At 24.8% G+C, this 19,245-nt stretch overlaps 2 protein-coding genes across 2 annotated transcripts; both read right to left on the bottom strand.

Moving 5' to 3' along the window:
• Positions 1-1,089: 1,089 nt before the first annotated feature.
• Positions 1,090-1,759, bottom strand: Bm17616 (Uncharacterized protein; the record flags this gene model as incomplete). Its single annotated transcript, XM_043079857.1, has 2 exons — positions 1,090-1,238; positions 1,444-1,759. The coding sequence occupies 2 exons, from the start codon at positions 1,757-1,759 to the stop codon at positions 1,090-1,092; spliced, it is 465 nt and encodes a 154-aa protein (XP_042935791.1).
• Positions 1,760-3,679: 1,920 nt separating this feature from the next.
• On the bottom strand, positions 3,680-7,613 carry Bma-dbr-1.2 (Uncharacterized protein; the record flags this gene model as incomplete). Its single annotated transcript, XM_043079856.1, has 9 exons — positions 3,680-3,781; positions 3,860-3,988; positions 4,121-4,189; positions 4,295-4,351; positions 4,708-4,933; positions 5,296-5,502; positions 5,874-6,058; positions 6,394-6,501; positions 7,599-7,613. 9 exons carry the CDS (start codon positions 7,611-7,613, stop codon positions 3,680-3,682), a joined length of 1,098 nt encoding a protein of 365 aa, XP_042935790.1.
• Positions 7,614-19,245: the final 11,632 nt, after the last annotated feature.

Here is a 19,245-nt window from a genome sequence, read left to right as displayed (position 1 = left end):
AGCTAGCTATGTTCAGGATGGAATTTTAAATTCATTTATGGATTTTGATTAAGAACAATCGAAGCATGGGTATAGCTAATAATATTTCCTTATTGTAGTCTGGAGAACTCTTCAAAATTACTAAATTTTTCCAGCATTATGAATAAAATTATATGTGAGATTCAAAATTTTTATTAATAGTAGAGTAGAGAGTGTGTTAAATTACTTCAGATTAAGAAAGATATTTTGTTGTTTTGGAATAATATCACATTAAGAAATATTTGCCAATTCGTATTTCCTTACTTTTCATCGAGTTCAATCGAGTGGAAAAAAAAAATGTATAATTAGGAACTAAGTAATTCATAACTTTAGCATAATTCTATTGATGTACCCTTATGCTAGCCATTTTCTGAGAAAAGTTTGATTCTGAGTTCATTGCACGAAAATGTAAACATAATTAATCTATTACACGTTCAAAAACAAGACAGCAGGCCTGAACTGAACAAAATCAAAATTTCACATCAGAAAATCACCAGTGGCATAAATGACCAGTTGGAAAAAAAAAAAAAAAAAAAAAAACGCGCATGACTAATATATATGAAATTTTATAAGAACTAATTTTGCCTTTATTTTTGCAGCTTTTCTTAGCGAAAAGTATACGAGATCAAAAGAGAATGGGAAGGGATGATTAAAATGAATGAAGAAGATGAAAAGTGATAAAATATTTGAAAGAAAAGATCTCAGACTGAAAGATTTGCCTTTATCGCAAGATAATGATGAAATAATTTCCTCATAAATTCCTGAAATATTTTCCTAAATGAATGTGAATAAAATTAAAGTTTTGTAGCTTCTTATCCCAGTATGCATTATTACTCTGCTATAAATCTCATTTCTCTGACAAATTGACTAGAACTTTAAAAGTGGGAAATTTTTAATTCAATGTTCTTATTAAAAATTTTCCTTGTAATTTTATTCGCTTCAATTTGTTAGTTTTGTCATTTTTTTTTAAAAAACTGAACTGCAATAAGTGACAATTTGAATTTTCTGTCCTATAGGAAAGAAATATTTTTTGCTTTTTTTTTTAAAGTGTTATCAAATATCATTTTTTTATTAGAAAGGATGACTGTATTCAGCGATCGTTTCAAAGAACTTTCGACGTTCACTCACTGGAATAATCATTGAACGTCGTAATTCACTGGCTAAATAATTGGTTGTCATCTCACTTACTGGTATCGCTGGATTGCTATGGAATCGAACATCTTAAATTTGATTACATAATTCATTTGTTAACAATAAGTGATTACAGAATAACTGTTACAATATATAAAGTCGTAACCGTTAAGTTGGACAGTAAACATAGCAATTCTCCATTAAAAATTTAAGTTATATATTAATTTTTATGAGTTTTCCTCATCTGAATTCTATATTCCATTTGAATCTTATACTACTAATTTAGTTACTTACCATTACGTCTTGAAGTCATTTTTGATGTCACTTGACGATTTCTTCGAAATTTGACCCCTTGATCGGATGGAAGATGCCAAATCGATGAAACGACTGCTGTTGGTTGTGTTACTATGCTGTCGCTGTTGTTGAGTGATGGAAAACTGAGAGCTATCTGTTGTTGTTGTTGCTGTTGCTGCTGCTGAAGAGTTGGAAAGTGAGTTTGACGTGTTCGGTGTGTCACCGATTCCTCTCGTAATAACGGTACGTCGTCTACGCGTTCCTCTGCAACGAAAAAATATGAAAGTGATACTGTCAAAAGAGGTATTCCAAACATTTTGACACAAAAATGATAGCACTAGTTGTAACTTTATAGCATATTGTTGATAAGCTAAAAGGAATGAATCATTTGCTATAAATTTTTACTAGTGCTATCCTTTCTGTCATCAAAATAATGAAAAAAGAAAGAAACTACTGAATTTTAACCAAAAAAAAAAAAAACACAAAATGTCATTTTACAAATCAATGCTGAAATGAAGGCATGAAGCAATTAGGCAGGAAAAGAAGGCTGATAGAAGGAATGACAACAGCTAATAAAGTTCAGCAACATGCTTTAACTAATATAGAATTTAGAAATAACAAGCATGCATCACAGATTGAAGAAGAATAATTATGTTACTGTCTATGATCACATAAGAAGGTAATTTGAAAATTTCTTCAACGAAAAGAAGATGATAGAAATTTTATTAGAAATATGGATATATTTTGAAAAATTTACAATAAATTTATTGGTGATCTTAAACTTAGTACTAGAAAAATCAAATTGAGCCTAAATGCCAAGCCAATTTCAAACATTTTTACACAATACTAAAGCTTACCGATTTTGTCGTTTGGCAGTTCTGCAACAACTTAATTTTGAAATAGAATTTTTTGAAGATTTTAGTAATTTTCAAAAACACACAAAAAAAAAAAGGAATAAGTTTGAAGTGATGCATTGACATGTATAAAATTACCAAGAAGCGAAGGATGATAATAATGCCAAAGGGCCCTTGCACTTGCAGCCAAAAAAAGCCTTGAAAAGTGTGTAAGTAAATAAGTAATTGTAGCAACCCAGTGATGGACTTCTATCTCATTAACAGATAAAAGATGACCCTATGGTTCAAGCTGATTACGATAAAGGTCATATCATAAACTTACATTCGTCAATATATCTAAGTATCCTAAGCTTAATTTGAATCACTGTTACATTCACATAAAACATTAGAAAAAATGACCTACCATATTTAACAGAAGTTCTTCACCGGTCAAATCAGGCAGTTCGACGTCCAGAATGCCACCGTCTGCCTCAGCTCTTCAATTATTATGTCTTTTTGCCGTAATTCAACGATGCAAGCGTCTATTTTGGGTTTTCTACATCACTAAAAATAAAATTTCACATTAAAATACATTAAATTTACAAATTTGAAAATTTTTTTTTTCGTCAAAAAACACAAAAATCCTCTAAAATATTGATAAATCTAGTTTTAATTGTCATAAATAATAAGAAAATTTTGCTGAAAAAATGAGACAAAACAAATAAGAGGAAAAAAAAACAAAAAAAAAACAAAAGAAAGCTTTAAAATATTAAAATACTTCAACGATGACTGATTTTCTTTGTCGGCCAGCAATAAAGACATCTTCTCATCAAGCTGAGAATTCTCCAGACATTTTGCCGAGTATATGCGACAACTGAGCTAATTCTGTACTCATTTGCTCCAACATTTTACTGTAACAAGAAAATAGGCAAAAAAAAAAAAAAGAGTCAGATATATTGGAATAAAATATTTAAATAATCTTAATGAAAAGTACTCTCACCTCTGCCTTGTAGACTGTACATCGATTCTTGGTTCGCAGAGATATTTGTTTGAGAAGAGCTTATATTATTACCACTAATACTACGAACTTTTTCATTAATATTTTTAATTCAGCATCATGCGCACGCTGTACTGCAATCCAAAGCCATCCTGCAATTTAATAGAAGAATAATTTCAATATTAATTTAATATGAGAACAACGAAGCAAGAATCATATTAGAAATCAACAAGAAGACGAAAGAGAGAGAATTGTAGAATAAACCTTAAAATTTAACAAGTCAGATTAACCTTGTTCAAATGCATTAATACTAGTATTTTATAGCAATCATTTTAATAACTTTTTAAGAAAGTAATTAAAAGAAACCTGGTAGCTTTTTTCTTCCTGCAATTCCGCTGCATGTTCTTTATGCAGCGCAGCAATTTCCTCCTCGTATTGTCGCCTTTGTTCCGCTAAGCATTTCCTCATGAGTTTTCTTCATTGTGGATAATGAATGATCATTTAAGGACTGAAAATGCTTTTTCTCTTTTCATTTTGAAAGAAAATTTTGAATTCATTGTTTTCTGATAAATTCTAGGAGAATTACATTTAGTGTTTGTAACTCTTCTTGCGCTTTTTTCCGTCGATGCTCTTCATGCTCCAGGCGTTCTCGAAGTAATTTTAATTGATATTCATATTTGGATTGCATAGATTCCATTTCTTCAGCATGAGCAGCCTAAACTTCAAAAGTGAATGACAAAAGATTATAAAGCATTCAAAGCATGATAATCTCATTTGTGATTTTTTTCTTCTTTAATGAAGCAAAAAGCTATCAATCCAATTAAGATTTCAAGGTGCATTTATATACCTGAATCTCTTCTAATTCATTTTCCAAATCTTGCACCTCATCGGCAATGTCATCTGGTGATGAATGTTCCTGGAAATTAAACAGACTTCAATACTTTAGAATAAAGAAAATGTCTACAAAGCATTCAAACCTCAATTAAAGAACAATAATTGAAAGAAAAATTAATAATTTTACCATATGTACTTCCTTTTCTTGTACTTCGCGTTGTGTCCTTATCAGTACTTTACTTACCTAAAGATAAAAAATTTCCAGTATGACAGATATATCTGGTCAACTTCATATCAAATAATTTTAAACACTGCTAAGTGATATTGAATAGAAAGATATTTTGTTAAGCAAAAACTTAGGAAACAGCTAAAATAAAATAATTTAGTGCATTCCTGAAATATTTTGAAATAAAAACTAATTCCCGAAATAATACTAATATAATACGAAGTTTCTTCAATACCACTTCATAGTTTGGCTTATTCTTTTCAGTGTTCCAAAATTTTGTAATTAATGTGAAATATTTTAAAACAATCCATACTTATTACAGTCGGATGCCAGCTTTCATTACTTTATTAGTATAAAAGTTAAAACTGTTAAACCTTTTCATAAGCTTCAGAGACATTATTCAGCGTTTCCTCAATGAGATTCATTTTACTATCCATCTGAGTGACTTCATCTAAGCCAGCTACTCTCCGAATTAGTTGATCAACGCATTGTCGTAGTTCGGCGTATTCAATGCTGCCTGTTTGGCAGTGTACAAAACGCGACAAAGCACCAACTTGAACTTTTAGCAAATTCGTAAATTGTTCAACGATTTGCTTATATCTGGAAATTATAGACTAAAGATTAAAATGTGTATATTAGCAATGTGATGTTTTCTAGTCAGAGAAATTAATTTCTAAAATTTTTCCTTTTTAAATAATAATCCTTGTAATTGTAATCCTATTAATTCCAGATAACCTACTTAATCAATCAAATTTGTTTTTTTCTTACTCTCACTTTCTCTCTCTCCCTCACCTATCTACTTATCTAATCTAACAGGAGCTGAACTATAGCTTAAAATATTTTTTCACCTAAAAATATCTTATAAGAAATAGAATAACTAAGGGATTAATTTTAGAAAAAACTGAGATCACTGGAATTTTATTTAGAATTGCTAAATCACTAAGATTTAAACTGCATTTTACATAGCAAATAAAATTGACAGGATAATCGTAAAATTTGAAGGTACCATCTCTTTTCTTTCAAAAGTTCGGCTTTTCAGAACACTTTCAGAATCGCTATTCTTGTTAATGTAATAAGGGATACCAAGTCCATTCATCGAAAGTGAACAAAGCATTTCATTTAAGTCTTTAATCCCAAGTTTTGCACAGAATTCTGTTGACTGAGGATTTCTAGAAAACAGAGAAGGATTTATCGATCTTTCATAATTTCCACAAAAACTTATTTAGAAGTATGCCTCAATTTTGGATAATTTTTACTATTCTCTTAATTTCCCTGAAAAAATCTGAAAAGAAACATAAGCGATATATTTTAAAATAAACAAATTCTAACAGAATGAGAAAATTAAGTTAAAGAAAATTGGTTTCTGTTATAAAAAACAGGAGCTTAATTTTAATTCCAATTAAAAATTTGGACAGCTACCATGACATCTCACTATTTTAGCATTCTTCTTTTTCAAAACACGGTAAAAAAACTGATCATAAACTTTATCATCTTCATATTAAAAAATTTGGTTAACCAATTTACAATTCGCTGAGCTCACCTGTAATACAATTCTTGAGAACTATCATCGATCCCATCTGCTCTATGTGGCCACGCTGTCATCTTAAAATTCCTTGGAATAGTAAAATCCCCATCATATATTTCTTCCACTTTTGTTAGTTCCTCTTCAGTCGGTCTGAAGTCCCAACGTTCACTGCGTGTATGCTGTGACGGCATATAGATATTCTAGAAAAAAAAAAAAAAAATCTAAATCAAGACTTTTTTTTGAAGTGCAAAAGTGCCAAAACAATCAATTTGGATTCAGTGCGCATACAAAAAAAAATTTTAACACAAAAATAAGGATAAAACACAAGCAACATGTTAACATGCATAAATACTTTACACGGATGGCTTATACACGAAACTCACACCTATCAACAATTGCTTCTGTTTTTAGATTTGCTACGTAAATTTCCTTTTTCCAAGACTAGAATAAAAAATCAACAAAAAAAGAAAAACTGGAATACAGGCAACACTTTCATGGAAAATAGATATTCCAATTTATGAAAAAATACACATACGCTTTTGTTTACTGATGTAAGAGGGTCTGTTGCTCTCAGAATTGCTAACCATGTCGGATCATAAGACAGATTTAGCGAAACATTTTCATCAACATCGAATTCTAAGGCCTGAAATGAACAGAAATACTATTCAAAAATAAGAACTTTAAGCGTCGAAAAATTCAAAAAAAATGTTTGAAACAAAAAAAAAAAAAAAAATGTAAAGAATAAAAACTTCAAACGACTATAGTTACAAACTATATTTTTAAACAGTGATAGTTTTAAATCATTCTCCAATTAAAATTAAATTATAATATTAAGAAAATGCCGCAATTTGTTTTAGTTTTTGTATACAGAACTTAAAAACAAGTTCTGATATTAGCAAATTTCAATCCAATAAAGTGTTTAAACAACTAAATAATATAACTTAATTTGAAAAAAGACATAATTTGAACTTAATTGAATATTTTCTATACTCTGTATGGGCACTGGTCACATTCGGTGAACTTAAATAATTTTAATAATTAAATTTTAAACATTATTTCAGCATTAAAATTAATTATATTTTTAAACAGTGACAGTTTAAAATCATTCTCCAATTTAAATTACATTTTTATATTAAGAAAATGCCGCAATTTGTATTAGATTTTGTATATTGAACTAAAAAATAAGTTCTAGTAATAGCAAATTACAATTTAATTAGGTGTTTAAACTACTTAAAAATATAATTCAATTTGAAAAAAGTCATAATTTGAACTTAATTGATTATTTTCTGTGCTCTCTATGGGCACTGGTCACATTCGGTGTGGTCATTTTTAAATTTAAGTAATTTTAATAATTGAGTTTTAAACATTATTTCAGCATTAAAATTAATTTTATTAAGTTCTTGTGTTAGCAATTTTCAATTTAATTAAGTGTCTAAACAACAAAAAAAAAATATAATTTAATTTGAAAAAAGACATAATTTGAACTTAATTGAATATTTTCTGTGCTCTCTATGGGCACTGGCCACATTCGATGTGGTCATTTTTCAATTTAAATAATTTTAATAATTCAGTTTTAAACATTATTTCAGCACTAAAATTAATTTTATTAAGTTCTTGTATTAGCAATTTTCAATTTAATTAAGTGTCTAAACAACAAAAAAAAAATATAATTTAATTTGAAAAAAGACATAATTTGAACTTAAATTAATATTTTCTATGCTCTGTATGGGCACTGGTCACATTCGGTGTGGTCATTTTTCAATTTAAATAATTTTAATAATTGAGTTTTAAACATTATTTCAGCATTAAAATTAATTTTATTAAGTTCTTGTAAAAGCAATTTTCAATTTAATTAAGTGTCTAAACAACTAAAAAATATAATTTAATTTGAAAAAAGACATAATTTGAACTTAATTTAATATTTTCTATGCTCTGTATGGGTACTGGTCACATTCGGTGTGGTCATTTTTCAAATTAAATAATTTTAATAATTCAGTTTTAAACATTATTTCAGCATTAAAATTAATTTTTTAAGTTCTGATATTAGCAAATTTCTATTTGATTAGGAGTTTAAACAACTAAAAAATATAATTTAATTTGAAAAACGACATAATTTGAACTTAATTTAATATTTTCTATGCTCTGTATGGGCACTGGTCACATTCGGTGTGATCATTTTTCAATTTAAATAATTTTAATAATTGAGTTTTAAACATTATTTCAGCATTAAAATTTTTTAAATTTTTAAACAGTGATAGTTTTAAATCATTCTCCAATTAAAATTAAATTTTAATTCAGATTTAAAATTTTAATATTATTGCAATCAGTATTAGTTACTGTATATAGAATTTAAAAATAAGTTCTAGTAATAGCAAATTACATTTTAATTAAGTGTCTAAACAACTAAAAAATATAATTTAATTTGAAAAAAGACATAATCTGAACTTAATTGATTTTTTTCTATGCTCTGTATGGGCACTGGTCACATTCGATGTGGTCATTTTTCAACTTAAATAATTTTAATAATTCAGTTTTAAACATTATTTCAGCATTAAAATTAATTAAATTTTTAAACAGTGATAGTTTTAAATCATTCTCACGATTAAAAGCAAATTTTATTTCAAATTTAAAATTTTAATAATAAAAAAATGTTGCAATTAGTATTAGTTATTGTATATAGAATTTGAAAATAAGTTCAAGTAATAGCAATTTTCAATTTAATTAAGTGTATAAACAACTAAAAAATATAATTTAAATTGAAAAAAGACATAATTTGAACTTAATTGATTATTTTCTATTCTCTGTATGGGCAATGGTCACATTCGATGTGGTCATTTTTCAACTTAAATAATTTTAATAATTGAGTTTTAAACATTATTTCAGCATTAAAATTAATTTTTTAAGTTCTTGTATTAACAATTTTCAATTCAATTAAGTGTCTAAACAGCAAAAAATATAATTTAAATTGAAAAAAGACATAATTTGAACTTAATTGATTATTTTCTATGCTCTGTATGGGCACTGGTCACATTCGGTCAACTTAAATAATTTTAATAATTAAGTTTTAAACATTATTTCAACATTAAAATTAATTGAATTTTTAAACAGTGATAGTTTTAAATCATTTTCGCAATTAAAAATAAATTTTAATTCAAATTTAAAATGTTAATATTAAAAAGTGTTGCAATTTGTATTAGATTTTGTATATCGAACTAAAAAATAATTTCTGGTATAAGCAAATTTTAATTTAATTAAGTGTCTAAACAACTAAAAAATATAATTTAATTTGAAAAAAGTCATAATTTGAACTTAAATGAATATTTTCTGTGCTCTGTATGGGCACTGGTCACATTCGGTGTGGTCATTTTTCAACTTAAATAATTTTAATAATTGAGTTTTAAACATTATTTCAGGATTAAAATTATTTAAATTTTTAAACAGTGATAGATTTAAATCATTCTCCAATTAAAATTAAATTTTAATATTAAGAAAACGCAGCAATTTGTATTAGATTTTCTATATTGAACTAAAAAATAAGTTCTTGTATTAGCAATTTTCAATTTTATTAAGTGTCTAAACAACTAAATAATATAACTTAATTTGAAAAAAGTCATAATTTGAACATAATTGATTACTTTCTATGCTCTGTATGGGCACTGGTCACATTCGGTGTGGTCATTTTTCAACTTAAATAATTTTAATAATTGAGTTTTAAACATTATTTCAGCATTAAAACTTATTAAATTTTTAAACAGTGATCGTTTTAAATCATTCTCGCAATTAAAAATAAATTTTAATTCAATATTAAAATTTTAATATTAAGAAAATGTTGCAATTTGTATTAGTTTTTGCATATCGAACTAAAAAATAATTTCTGGTATCAGCAAATTTCAATTTAAATAGGTGTTTAAACTGCTTAAAAACATAATTCAATTTGAAAAAAGTCATAATTTGAACTTAATTGATTACTTTCTATGCTCTGTATGGGCACTGGTCACATTCGATGTGGTCATTTTTCAACTTAAGTAATTTTAATATATGAGTTTTAAACATTATTTCAGCATTAAAATTAATTAAATTTTTAAGCAGTGATAGTTTTAAATCATTCTCACGATTAAAAGCAAATTTTAATTCAAATTTAAAATTTTAATAATAAAAAAATGTTGCAATTAGTATTAGTTATTGTATATAGAATTTGAAAATAAGTTCAAGTAATAGCATTTTTCAACTTAATTAAGTGTATAAACAACTAAAAAATATAATTTAAATTGAAAAAAGACATAATTTGAACTTAATTGATTACTTTCTATGCTCTGTATGGGCACTGGTCACATTCGGTGTGGTCATTTTTCAACTTAAATAATTTCAATAAATAGGTTTTAAACATTATTTCAGCACTAAAATTAATTAAATTTTTAAACAGTGATAGTTTTAAATCATTCTCGCAATTAAAAATAAATTTTAATTCAAATTTAAAACGTTAATATTAAAAATATGTTCCAATTTGTATTAGATTTTGTATATTGAACTAAAAAATAAGTTCTAGTAATAGCAAATTTCAATTTAATTAAGTGTATAAACAACTAAATGATATAACTTAATTTGAAAAAAGACATAATTTGAACTTAATTGATTACTTTCTATGCTCTGTATGGGCACTGGTCACATTCGGTGTGGTCATTTTTCAACTTAAATAATTTTAATAATTTAGTTTTAAACATTATTTCAGCATCAAAATTAATTAAATTTTTAAACAGTGATAGTTTTAAATCATTTTCGCAATTAAAATTAAATTTTGATTCAAATTTAAAATGTTAATATTAAAAATATTTCCAATTTGTAATAGATTTCGTATATTGAACTAAAAAATAAGTTCTAATAATAGCAAATTTCAGTTTAATTAAGTGTATAAACAACTAAAAAATATAATTTAATTTGAAAAAAAACATAATTTGAACTTAATTGAAAATTTTCTATGCTGTATGGGCACTGGTCACATTCGGTGTGGTCATTTTTCAACTTAAATAATTTTAATAATTGAGTTTTAAACATTATTTCAGCATTAAAATTAATTAAATTTTTAAACAGTGATAGTTTTAAATCATTCTCACGATTAAAAGCAAATTTTAATTCAAATTTAAAATTTTAATAATAAAAAATGTTGCAATTAGTATTAGTTATTGTATATAGAATTTGAAAATAAGTTCAAGTAATAGCATTTTTCAACTTAATTAAGTGTATAAACAACTAAAAAATATAATTTAAATTGAAAAAAGACATAATTTGAACTTAATTGATTACTTTCTATGCTCTGTATGGGCACTGGTCACATTCGGTGTGGTCATTTTTCAACTTAAATAATTTCAATAAATAGGTTTTAAACATTATTTCAGCACTAAAATTAATTAAATTTTTAAACAGTGATAGTTTTAAATCATTCTCGCAATTAAAAATAAATTTTAATTCAAATTTAAAACGTTAATATTAAAAATATGTTCCAATTTGTATTAGATTTTGTGTATTGAACTAAAAAATAAGTTCTAGTAATAGCAAATTTTAATTTAATTAAGTGTATAAACAACTAAATGATATAACTTAATTTGAAAAAAGACATAATTTGAACTTAATTGATTACTTTCTATGCTCTGTATGGGCACTGGTCACATTCGGTGTGGTCATTTTTCAACTTAAATAATTTTAATAATTTAGTTTTAAACATTATTTCAGCATCAAAATTAATTTTTTATGTTCTTGTATGAGCAATTTTCAATTTAATTAAGTGTCTAAACGACTAAAAAATATAATTTCATTTGAAAAAAGTCATAATTTGAACTTAATTGATTACTTTCTATGCTCTGTATGGGCACTGGTCACATTCGGTGTGGTCATTTTTCAACTTAAATAATTTCAATAAATAAGTTTTAAACATTAATTCAGCATTAAAATTAATTAAATTTTTAAACAGTGATATTTTTAAATCATTCTCGCATTTAAAAATAAATTTTAATTCAAATTTAAAACGTTAATATTAAAAATATTTCCAATTTGAAATAGATTTCGTATATTGAACTAAAAAATAAGTTCTAGTAATAGCAAATTTCAATTTAATTAAGTGTCTAAACAACTAAAAAATATAATTTAAATTGAAAAAAGACATAATTTGAACTTAATTGAATATTTTCTGTGCTCTGTATGGCACTGGTCACATTCGGTGTGGTCATTTTTCAACTTAAATAATTCTACTAATTGAGTTTTAAACATTATTTCAGCATTAAAATTTATTAAATTTTTAAACAGTGATCGTTTTAAATCATTCTCGCAATTAAAAATAAATTTTAATTCAATATTAAAATTTTAATATTAAGAAAATGTCGCAATTTGTATTAGTTTTTGCATATCGAACTAAAAAATAATTTCTGGTATCAGCAAATTTCAATTTAAATAGGTGTTTAAACTGCTTAAAAACATAATTCTATTTGAAAAAAGTCATAATTTGAACTTAATTGATTACTTTCTATGCTCTGTATGGGCACTGGTCACATTCGATGTGGTCATTTTTCAACTTAAGTAATTTTAATATATGAGTTTTAAACATTATTTCAGCATTAAAATTAATTAAATTTTTAAACAGTGATAGTTTTAAATCATTCTCACGATTAAAAGCAAATTTTAATTCAAATTTAAAATTTTAATAATAAAAAAATGTTGCAATTAGTATTAGTTATTGTATATAGAATTTGAAAATAAGTTCAAGTAATAGCATTTTTCAACTTAATTAAGTGTATAAACAACTAAAAAATATAATTTAAATTGAAAAAAGACATAATTTGAACTTAATTGATTACTTTCTATGCTCTGTATGGGCACTGGTCACATTCGGTGTGGTCATTTTTCAACTTAAATAATTTCAATAAATAGGTTTTAAACATTATTTCAGCACTAAAATTAATTAAATTTTTAAACAGTGATAGTTTTAAATCATTCTCGCAATTAAAAATAAATTTTAATTCAAATTTAAAACGTTAATATTAAAAATATGTTCCAATTTGTATTAGATTTTGTATATTGAACTAAAAAATAAGTTCTAGTAATAGCAAATTTCAATTTAATTAAGTGTATAAACAACTAAATGATATAACTTAATTTGAAAAAAGACATAATTTGAACTTAATTGATTACTTTCTATGCTCTGTATGGGCACTGGTCACATTCGGTGTGGTCATTTTTCAACTTAAATAATTTTAATAATTTAGTTTTAAACATTATTTCAGCATCAAAATTAATTAAATTTTTAAACAGTGATAGTTTTAAATCATTTTCGCAATTAAAATTAAATTTTGATTCAAATTTAAAATGTTAATATTAAAAATATTTCCAATTTGTAATAGATTTCGTATATTGAACTAAAAAATAAGTTCTAATAATAGCAAATTTCAGTTTAATTAAGTGTATAAACAACTAAAAAATATAATTTAATTTGAAAAAAAACATAATTTGAACTTAATTGAAAATTTTCTATGCTGTATGGGCACTGGTCACATTCGGTGTGGTCATTTTTCAACTTAAATAATTTTAATAATTGAGTTTTAAACATTATTTCAGCATTAAAATTAATTAAATTTTTAAACAGTGATAGTTTTAAATCATTCTCACGATTAAAAGCAAATTTTAATTCAAATTTAAAATTTTAATAATAAAAAAATGTTGCAATTAGTATTAGTTATTGTATATAGAATTTGAAAATAAGTTCAAGTAATAGCATTTTTCAACTTAATTAAGTGTATAAACAACTAAAAAATATAATTTAAATTGAAAAAAGACATAATTTGAACTTAATTGATTACTTTCTATGCTCTGTATGGGCACTGGTCACATTCGGTGTGGTCATTTTTCAACTTAAATAATTTCAATAAATAGGTTTTAAACATTATTTCAGCACTAAAATTAATTAAATTTTTAAACAGTGATAGTTTTAAATCATTCTCGCAATTAAAAATAAATTTTAATTCAAATTTAAAACGTTAATATTAAAAATATGTTCCAATTTGTATTAGATTTTGTGTATTGAACTAAAAAATAAGTTCTAGTAATAGCAAATTTTAATTTAATTAAGTGTATAAACAACTAAATGATATAACTTAATTTGAAAAAAGACATAATTTGAACTTAATTGATTACTTTCTATGCTCTGTATGGGCACTGGTCACATTCGGTGTGGTCATTTTTCAACTTAAATAATTTTAATAATTTAGTTTTAAACATTATTTCAGCATCAAAATTAATTTTTTATGTTCTTGTATGAGCAATTTTCAATTTAATTAAGTGTCTAAACGACTAAAAAATATAATTTCATTTGAAAAAAGTCATAATTTGAACTTAATTGATTACTTTCTATGCTCTGTATGAGCACTGGTCACATTCGGTGTGGTCATTTTTCAACTTAAATAATTTCAATAAATAAGTTTTAAACATTATTTCAGCATTAAAATTAATTAAATTTTTAAACAGTGATATTTTTAAATCATTCTCGCATTTAAAAATAAATTTTAATTCAAATTTAAAACGTTAATATTAAAAATATTTCCAATTTGAAATAGATTTCGTATATTGAACTAAAAAATAAGTTCTAGTAATAGCAAATTTCAATTTAATTAAGTGTCTAAACAACTAAAAAATATAATTTAAATTGAAAAAAGACATAATTTGAACTTAATTGAATATTTTCTGTGCTCTGTATGGCACTGGTCACATTCGGTGTGGTCATTTTTCAACTTAAATAATTCTACTAATTGAGTTTTAAACATTATTTCAGCATTAAAATTTATTAAATTTTTAAACAGTGATCGTTTTAAATCATTCTCGCAATTAAAAATAAATTTTAATTCAATATTAAAATTTTAATATTAAGAAAATGTCGCAATTTGTATTAGTTTTTGCATATCGAACTAAAAAATAATTTCTGGTATCAGCAAATTTCAATTTAAATAGGTGTTTAAACTGCTTAAAAACATAATTCTATTTGAAAAAAGTCATAATTTGAACTTAATTGATTACTTTCTATGCTCTGTATGGGCACTGGTCACATTCGATGTGGTCATTTTTCAACTTAAATAATTTTAATAATTGACTTTTAAACATTATTTCAGCATTAAAATTTATTAAATTATTAAACAGTGATAGATTTAAATCATTCTCGCAATTAAAAACAAATTTTAATATTAAGAAAATGAAGCAATTTGTATTAGATTTAGTATTTTGAACTAAAAAAGAAGTTCTGGTATAAGCAAATTTCAATTTAATTAAGTGTCTAAACAATTAAAAAATATATTTTTATTTGAAAAAAGACATAGTTTGAACTTAATTGATTATTTTCTATGCTCTGTATGGGCACTGGTCACATTCGGTGTGGTCATTTTTCAACTTAAATAATTTTAATAATTGACTTTTAAACATTATTTCAGCATTAAAATTAATTAAATTTTTAAACAGTGATAGTTTCAAACATTGCTTAAGCTAACAGTTGCAAAAGTCTTCAAAAATAACAGAGCTTAAAATTTTTGGACAAAAAAGAAAGATGAAATTAATTTCAACGTATAATCAGAATATGTCCGATTATTTCGCATTGCATTGTATCATTCGTATATTGTATATAAATAATTTTGCTTTCAGAATTTCATTTATACTAAAATAATTTTTATAATACAGCGAAATATTTCATTAATTAAAAATTTATTCATTCTGTAAAAGTTTAATTCCAGAGATTATTTGCAAAATATTATCACAGATGCACTAATTAATTAATTAATTAATTCTTCAATACGCTGTCGATTACAATGATCGCAGATAATTCTTTGAAATGAATGTTTTAAATATTTCAGTTATTCCATCTTCCATTATTTATACTACAGTACAAATTTTATGGTAAATAAAATTATTGCAATGAGGAAGTGTGAATGATTTGCAACGTTTAATTTAACAATGTAGAATTAAAAATTCATAATGATTTATAATTTTTCATAAATTTTATTTTAAATTCAGTGGAAGAATTCTTTCTACTAAATGAAGTTTGTAAAAACGTTTATCAACTATTTATCAACTAATTTGTAAAAACGTTTATCAACAATCATTTCTATAAAAAGGTTCTAAATTTGCCATAAAATAATAGGTATAAGAAAAGAATTATAATTGTCATTTAAATTCATCCAGAAAAAACAAGAAAATTGAATTATGAAATTAAATCGAATTGTTGAAAAAGGAGAATAATTTTAGATTGTTTCATTTAATTTTATTATGTGATCGGATGAATAAAATACAGAAAGTATTTTCTCTAAAATTAAATGATACAATCTATACAAATGGTTAGCCAAGTAATCAAATAGAAACAATGCAAATATGTCAAATGAGCCAAATGTTGAGCCACGAAGAAAAAAAAAAGTTATATCGAATAAAATTTAAAATTTCTTAAACTTGATTTTCATTTTCAATTTTTTTTACACCGTGACTGGTAATTTGATATTGGTACATTTTAGATAGTTGGCATTTATTGGCCAACAAAAAAAAAAAAAGAAAAAAAAATTGAGCAGAGCAGTTAAACTATAAACTCTACCATACGTACCAATAGCTCTAAAAAATTCCATAAACTAATTTAGGATAAAATTCTCTGATATTTCCCACATTTATCATTATAATAAAACCGGATTAAAGTACTTTCTGAAGCGATACAATCAAGCTAATTAATCCGAATTTCCTTGCCAAGGAATGACTTTCGACAAGAGAATACAAATATGCACTAATAGTACCAAAAGCAGCATCGATACTTCTCAAAATACCTAACCATGACGCTGATAAGTCTTGTGTTTTTGCATAGGCAACGGCTATCCGAAAAAAAAAAAATGACAAAAATGCTATTTTTAATTCATAATTTTAATCATTCTATGTTTATAAATTACTGTTATTATTTCATTTCATTTTTTTTTTTTCGAATAATTTTAAAAACTTCCAAAGCATATCAACAAATAAAAGTAGAAATTGATTTTATTAATTGTATTTAGCAAAATTTCTCGAAAGAAAAAGAGTACGCCATCAAATCTAAGCACAGTCATATACAATTAAGTAAAATAATATAGGCCATTTGACAATTGTATGTTGTACGAAAACTTGAATATTTCCTGCAAGATTCAATCTTTCTTGTTTATCTGAAAAATTTCAAAGTCTCAAATTAGTTCAAATAATAATTAAACATTAAACAAATGTTGTTTGTTTCGTTTAGAAAAAAAAATGCTGCTTAATTAAGTAGTTAATTTTTTCAATTACTTAGATAGGATTATGAAAAAGGAAAGATGTTGTTGTTGTTATACTGAAAAAAATAAAAAAGAATAGCTTTGGGAAGAAAAAACATTCAAACAAATTGATCATTGATTGAATTAATTAATCTTTTCTTTATTAATTATTCACTCATCATAATTCTTTCACTTATACATCCTATCAAATCTCTCTTCTCTCTCTCTCGCGATATGTCTTAATTAGCCATATCTTATCACTAATCACTAAATCATACTGGATGATAATTTTTATTTCTTGTTTGCCATTAATTATTGCAAAGTGCATAAAAACAGTGATAAAAGATTAATAATTAAGTAATTTGGTATTACTAAATACAATTAATAAAACCAATTTGTATTCTCAATTTTTGCTAATTTTTTCACTCGAATACAAACTTTTATTTGCTTACTCGAATACAAACTATTCAATTCATCAATGATCATTGAATTTGTTAATATCTGTAACTTCTTTCTATTTATAAATATTCGCTGTGAATAATTTTCATTTTTGAAAGTACTAATATGAACCAAATTGATTATAATTGTGATGATTAAGTCTCCTGACGCACAGGTGGCACGTTTGATTTCACGTTGCTGATCAATAAATGAAGGTCACATTCAGGTTACTTTTGCAGATTTGCAGATTGCTCTCTTCCTTATAAAATTGATTTAATCAGCAAAATCATTTCATCACATCTATCTATTTGACATATAAATTAATTTTAAAAATCATTCCTTAGAAAATAATTTTTTTTTTCTGCTTCATAATTTTTAGTATTTATTTTATCACTCATTTCAGAAAATACTTAAAGTAACTTACTTTCAGTTAATCAGAAGAAATAATTGATGTTATTGCAATAAGGTCATGTGACACGATCATGTTAAACGCCGTTTCACTCTTGATAGCTATAAAAATCCCTTGCCGCTTTGCCTCTAAATTTCTTCTTTTTTAAAACATTCAAAGAATAGATATGGAGTAATTTAACAAATGAAATAAAGATAGATCTAAAATCTAAAAGTCAAACTACGTATCTCACATGATTCGATTGGAATGATTTATTTCACATTTCTTAAGTTAGACCAATCAACATTAATTCATTTCAAGCAATTAATAAATACTATCGGCAGTGAAGTTTTAAATGGAATAATCACTAATAATTTAAATATTCTTTTAACCTAATTTACATTTGTTGACGTTGAGGAGCACTACTGGTTCACCAAACATCATCACTATGTTTCATTATGCAACTTGCTTCACTGAAATTTATCGTGGATTCAGTTAATTAAAATCAGCATTTCAATAATTAACCAATTTCAATTCACTTCGTTCCACTTAATTAGTGTGTACCTCTTTTGAGGACTGTTAATGTCTTCAAGTCAATGCTAAGGTTTAAAAAGTTCAATTTCATATTTAAGTTAAATTTTTTTAAATTCTTACAACTAGTAATTTTGCTTTTTTTATTATTTTTTAAAATCAAAATCTACTTTCATTAATAATTGCTAATAAATAAATTTACCAGGAGAGAATGACAAATCTCTTTTAGCAAGTTCGGATACTGCACAGTAAACTCTGACGATAACATATACTTCCATAAATACTGATAACGAATTCCATACTGCAAACAACTAGTCGAATTGATAATATCAGCTATAAATAAAAAAGCATGCAATTAATAAGTGGTAAAGTTAAGAGAAAGCATGCAATAAGTGAAAGTGAATGTAGAAGTAGTCTAAAAAAAATGCATGCATTAATATTGACAAAAACGAACTAAGTAGTTAAAAAGAAAGTGATCAAAGTTAACAAAAAAGCATGCTTTAATATTAACAAAAATGAACTAAATAGTTAAAAAAAAGGTAATCAAAGTGGATAAGAAGCATGCGGTGAGTAAAGTTAGCCAAAATTCATGCAAAAATAAAATAAATAAAAAAGCATGCAAAGTAAAAAAAAATGGTAATTAAAGTGAATAAGCATGCAAATAATAAACATTAAAATTAACAAAAAGCATGTAATTAATAAATAGTAAAGTTAACAAAAAGCATGCAGTAAATAAAGTTAGCCAAAACTC

The sequence above is a fragment of the Brugia malayi genome (genome assembly GCF_000002995.4).
Source record: "Brugia malayi strain FR3 genome assembly, contig: Bm_v4_Chr3_scaffold_001, whole genome shotgun sequence".
Taxonomy (NCBI): Eukaryota; Metazoa; Nematoda; class Chromadorea; order Rhabditida; family Onchocercidae; genus Brugia; species Brugia malayi.
Note: the sequence above shows the minus strand (reverse complement) of the source record. Positions and strands in the feature narration are given on the sequence as shown.